Here is a 6,072-nt window from a genome sequence, read left to right on the forward strand (position 1 = left end):
TTTTAAAATGACCCAATACTAGAATTAAGATTTGTGAGAACTTTCAAACACACCATTTTTTCACTAACACCTTATCCATCCAGAGTGCCAAAGATTATTTAATAAATTACAGCTGGCAAGAATGGCTTCCCCCCCCCCCACACCCCCACAAACCATTTTTTACCTTACCCCTTTAAAAGACATTGATAGAAATCTGTTATTGGACAATTGGTAACTTTTTAACAAACCTAACTGCTTAAAATCTAATACCTAGAAGCGTATGTTAAAATAGATCTGGAAAGTGAGCACCTTATATTTTTTTCCCTGAAAACACTCTGCAGACCAACTTACAATATGAATGGACAATAAATTTAAAGCTTTTATAGTGAATAATCAGAATGAAAGTTTCCCAACCACAACCCATCCCGTATGTTTCTAAAAATGCTGTTTTTGATATAATTTAGTAAAAGCAACATTTTATTTGATCACAAAATAAAACTCTTATTCAATTCAGAAACAAAAAACAATTTGTGAAAGTAGTTTTTATGATGTTTGTGTGATCATTCTTACACGTACAAGTCAGAACAAAATACCTCCCATTATTACACCATATTTATACTTTGCTTACTGTCAGAAAAAGCGCACTCAAGATTTTACCTGCAACAGAATGGTTATGCCCAAAGAACAAGTATGGGAGACAAATGATTACTGGTAAAATCCGCTCATGGAACCCAGACTGAAAACAAAGTTTCACAAAACCCTCACGTATCAATTATGAAACGTCATTTTCCATTAATTAAAACTCAAACTACTAATTCTAATCACAGCCTTCAAAAAAAAAAAAAAAAAAAAAAAAAGGATTTCTACTGCACCAACATTCCCCACACTAAATCTTGTACATCCTCTACTAAGCATCACTTTACGTGGAATTTTAGTTTATAAAGGAAATGACACTCCAAATGATTTTGTGGGTAACACAACTTCTAAAAATAGTGATCCACTAGTAGGGGGAAAAAACTTGTGAACAGTATATTCAGTCTAGTAATCCTGGTAAATCAAAAACTTCTTATCCCCAGCACCAGAATATTCAGGCTATTTAAATACACCACACCAACTCTCCCCCACCCCCACACACAACGCCCAGTTTTTACATTACCATAACAATAAGCACTCTGAACAATTTAAAGCTCCTTTAACATTAGAAGTGACTTTACCTAAGACTATTACTTAAATGTCTTTTAATTGCATTTGATTAATGCATTCCACGAAGATTCTAGAAGCAGTATTCATCAACCAGAAACTGCACTCTTAATTAAGCGTGTTCCTCATTTCAACTCCAAAGATGGGACAGAACGGTTGTCACAAATCTACAGAGCAAAAACATACAACTATAAACTATCTAAAGATTAAGAAAAAGTAAAATATTTATATCAAATTCCCAAGCAGGATGCCTCCCTTTTTCCTTAGGCAGGAGTTACTGGTAAAATAAACTCTAGAACTAGAGTCTAGAAAATGCTGACATTTTCAATCCGAATACTCACAAGTCCTTTAACATCAAAATTCACTCTACTACTGTTCACGTACAAAATGAATATTCAGTGTGGATATCTGAAACTAGTCTCACACACCAGCAGGAAAAGGATACCTCGCACCTCTTCTAACCGTCCTACAATACCCTCAGGTAACCCAGAGGCAAAGCTACGACAGCTGCCCTTGGCCTAGGCCGTCAGAAACAGCCTAAGAGCGGGCGGTGGAGGGGGCGGGGGGAGCAATAACCAAGAGACCAGATCTTTTTCCAGGGCTACTGTTTCCAAGCAAAACAACCAGGGCCCAAAGAGACCGCGAAGAGAACTGGAGACACTGTAATCCCGAGAGAAAGGTGGGGGGGGGGGGGGGGGGGGGGGGTTGTGCACGTAATCCCAAGAGAAAAGGGTGCTGAGCGCCGAGGAGGAAACTAAGTATCCCCATGCATCTTTAAGACCCACAGAAACAACAACAAACCGTAGGGTCTGTCTGCTCGCGGGAGCACCAGATGGAGTCCCCGAGGCTGAGACAGTTCAGCCGACATACTCCGTGGGTAGTGGATAAATCAACCGATGATGAGAGGGAAAGGGGGATGCCAAGCGAATAAGCCACTGGATGGGGGAGACAAAGACTCTGGGGGTGATCAAGTGCCAAACGGAAAGGTGAGAGGAAAACAAGTGAGAAAACGGAAGAAAAATTAAAAGGCAGAAATCTGGTGCCTGGGCTATGGCAGGTCACGGAGCTACCGAGTAGAGAAGGGCACAACAAAGGGGCACGGGAGGAAGGACAGCTGAGATGAGGAGATGGAAAAGGGATGCGGGGCGCGACGGGTCGGACAAAGCGCCCAAGGCGGTGAAACAAAGGGCCGGGGGTAGAGAGTCGCGGGGGGCAGCGGGGAAAGACAAAGCGCCCGGGGCCGGGGGCACCGGCCGGGCGAGGAGGCGGTGACCGCCCGGAGGAACAAAGCTGCGCGGGGCCGGGAAGGAGGGCCCGCGGGCGGCGGCGCGAGAGGCGCGCGACGGGCACGGCGGGCACGGCGCCCGCGGGCCCCGCGCGCCCGGCTCCACTCACGCCCGCACCCGCCGGCGTCGCCGCCGCCGCCGCCGCCCGCCCTCACGCGCGAGAGCCCGAGCCACGGCGGCGCAGAGCGGGGAGCGCACGGCCACACGCCGCCGCCGCCGCCGCGCTCGACGCACGCGACGCCGCCCCCGCGGCCCCGGACGCCAAGCGCGCCGCGGCCCCCGAACACGCTGCCCGCCACGGGCTGCGAGACGCCCGCAACTTTCCCGATTCCCAGCGCTCCGATTCCCCCAGACTTACCCTGTCACAACAGGCGCCATCTTCCACAAACTCTCGCCAAAACTCCAACCCTCGCGAGATTCCCCCTGACGCCTTCCCTGGTCCCTCTCCCCCGCCCCTTCCCTTTTCCCTCACTCCTCAATTCCACCCAGCCCCCGCGCTTCTTTTCCCCTCGCAGCCGCCGCGAAGAGCCAGACGCCTCGCGCCGCCCGCGGAGTAGGGGAGCCTGCTCGCTGCCTTCCCTGGAAACCTACCCAAGCGATGGAGCATGCGCAGGCGGCTCCTCCGCGGGCGAGCCCTCAGTGTGGTCCATGGGGAGCGCTCCGGTTATCCGGGTTTTGGGACGCGCCCTGAGGGACGTACGTGGAGACTGAGGAAAACCGGAGGGGATTACAACGGGGACGGGGAATGGAGGGGTCAGGAGGCGGGGCCGAGGGGAAGGGAGGAGGGGTCCTGGGAAAATCTGCCGCGTTTCACAGGCCTAGATGAAACACCTCCTCAAATGGGTGTTTTCCAAGTGGCTTCCCGCTCACTCTGGTTCCCAGCCCTTTTCATTCATTCAGACGTTCATTGGACGCCTCCCTTATGCTAATGTAAGCGTTAGATGCTGGAGCTACAGAGATGCCTGGAGTTCTGCGAGTGACAAACCTAGAACTGTCTTCGCTCATTGGGTCCCCCGTGCTAGCGCATAGACAGACAAGTTACAACGTGGGCTGACCCTCCAGAGCTCTGTAAATGGAAAACTTTTGCAGTTCAGCTCTGTGGACTTAACTTTCTTCTCCTTGGGTGTGAAACGAGGTCAGGCCAAGGCCTCTGGCAAAGACACCCCTCATGTCCACCTCTCTCACGCATGTTAGGGCTCTGCGCAGTTTTCTCCAGAAGTGAAAACTGCGTTGGAATTGAGAGCCAACACTCCCCCACCCCGCACTCAAACCAGGGGTGCCGCTGGGGCGCAGATTGGCCTGCTGTGTGAGCCTTTTTAGCAACTGATCGCAGTCCCGAGCCGTGTGTGAACGCAGGGGTAATGGGGGCAGACCCTGCCCAGGTCCTCCCGTGGGCCTGGCAGAGTGAAGGACGCTGGTCGCTGCCCGAAACGTACTTCAGGCAACCTAACCCTGGAAACACCGGAGCCAACTTGGTCCGTCTGGGCATTTACCAGGAGGAAGAAGGGCCTGAATCCTGACCCCTTCTTCCTACCTGCAACATCCCTTTCTCCACCTCCAACCCACCCCCACCCCCACCCCCGCCCCCGCCAGCCTTGCCCTTTCAATTCCTAGAGATTCCCAGATCGAGCACTGCCTCCTGTAGGGAGCCCCAAAACCCGGAGAACTGGAATCCGCTGCCGGAGACCTGCTGAAGGCGCTGCAGGATTGGCGCGGCACGCGCGAGCGGCACTGCGCATGTGCCCAATGCGGGCAGCCCAGTCTCACGCTACACCTCCTTCCCACCGCCTTCCACTACTCAACTCAGACACAACACGGGCCGTGGGAAATTTCCTAAACCTCGCGAGAACGCGCCCACTGTTGCCTATGCTTTCGCCCCCAAATCTCGCGGAGCCCAGGCGGGACAGGTGTTTGTCTAGTGCAGCTCCAGGCGCTGTTCGTGCCGCGCGTGCCCGGGCGGCGGGCGGGGTGGGAAGGGAGCGGCTCGCCGCGGAGGCGGGGCGGGTGGGCGCGTGGCGGGGAGCGCGGGGCTGAAGGCCGCTGGGAGGGGGCACGACGTGTTGCACACACACGCCGCGTGACACTTTGTGGAAGAAAAATGGGTGGCGGGGTGGGCGGGCTGTAAAGCAAGAAGGGGAAGCCAGGAGATTAGAAACTCCTCTTGGTGCTTTTGGTAAGAGGTCAGACTGTAGGGCAGGAGGAGCCCCAGGCCGATCCCCCGGGGAGGTTTCCTGTCGCCTTCCTCGAGCCGGGTACTTTCCTAAAATGTGTTTGACGCCGCACCCCCGGCCTCCGGGAGCTGACGGCCCCCACTGTCGGGTTTGAGTCATGCCTCTGAGTCACCTAGTCTGGCCACCACTTTACTTGGTTTAAAACAAGTTCAGATTTCCTTAGCTACTCTCTTCTAGCAATTGGTTGTTTTCTTTCTGATCTACCCGCTGGCCTCGCGAGTTGGGTAGGGAAAGAATAGTGCTCTCTGCGCTTCTGCACTGTCGCCCGCCTCGCATTCAAGGACACAATTTAAAAATTTCTTTCCCCTAATCTCTTCCTAGCTTTTCGAAGTAATTCCTATATATCAGTTTCTGTTCTTGTGGGTTTTACTTTCCTTTCCTTCCACTAATAAGAGTTAAACTGTTGGCTTTGCTTTCCTTCACCTTTCTATTTGCTGAAATAGTCATTCCATTTTAGGTATTGTTTCATCAGATGCTTTAGCGATGACTGGTTTCAGTGTATCCCTTCTTTTGAATTATTGGACCAGTGAATTCGTGGTTACATTCTTCAATCAGGCGCGTTTCATATTGTCCTGGTGTGGTTTCTGTACCAGCTTAGCAGGGCATTCTCAGGAACTGGTGGCTTAGTGACATCACGGACCGGCAATTAGTTTTGATTCAGTTAGAATTGAGTTTTGATTTTTGGAGGACAGTGAGTCCTCTGATAGAGGCTCACGTTCTGCTTGTTACATAGTGGACAAGGAATCAAGTTTTTGAGTTGTTTGCAGGATTTTTAGTTATGTGTGATGATGTGTGTGCGGGCATTTTCCTATCCCTTTGACTAAATATTTCACAGAGAAAAAGCTGTAAGAATATTTAATACTATAGCTCAGTGCAAGTCATATTTGGAACGGGATAGCTCTGCCCATGGGCAGATTCGTTGGAGCCTTCATTCCAAGAAGGCATTTCAGTCGTGGTCTAGTCCAGGCCATTTACTTAATTTGGAATCATAGCCATCTGAGAGTCCCAGCCACGGAAAGCCACGGTAACCATAAGCCAAGTCACAAATCATCTTCACCCTAAAACATGCACTGCCTACATTCTTTCCCCATTTCAGTAAGTGACAACTCCAGCCTCCCACTTCTCTAAGCCAAAAACCTTGGAATCATTCTTGCCTCCTTTTCCTCCCACATCCAACATCCAGTCTAACCAAATCATGCCAGCCATTCCTACAAAATAGACCCACAGTCCAAATACTCCCACACCTCCATGGCTACCAACCCGGTGTGACCCATCTCCTTCCTCGCCTTGTTTCTAGAAAGTCTCCTAAGTGGTTCTCCCTTCTTCCATTCTTGCCTCCCGCCCCCAGTCTGTTGTCAATAGAGCATTCAGAGCAA

The 6,072-nt window shown here is 51.2% G+C and overlaps 1 protein-coding gene across 4 annotated transcripts in view; it reads right to left on the reverse strand.

Annotated features, from left to right (window-relative positions):
• RBPJ (recombination signal binding protein for immunoglobulin kappa J region) overlaps positions 1–3,210 on the reverse strand; it is a 103,288-nt gene extending 100,078 nt beyond the window's left edge. For 2 of the 4 annotated variants that reach the window (XM_042936754.1, XM_042936755.1), the window contains exon 1: positions 3,057–3,210. In XM_042936754.1, the coding sequence (XP_042792688.1) occupies positions 3,057–3,115 (59 nt within the window). In that variant the 5' untranslated portion in view covers positions 3,116–3,210. The other 2 variants (XM_042936750.1, XM_042936751.1) reach the window with 1 other exon arrangement.
• Between the last annotated feature and the right edge of the window lie 2,862 nt (positions 3,211–6,072).

Source organism: Panthera leo, chromosome B1 (assembly GCF_018350215.1).
Source record: "Panthera leo isolate Ple1 chromosome B1, P.leo_Ple1_pat1.1, whole genome shotgun sequence".
In the NCBI taxonomy this organism is placed as follows: Eukaryota; Metazoa; Chordata; class Mammalia; order Carnivora; family Felidae; genus Panthera; species Panthera leo.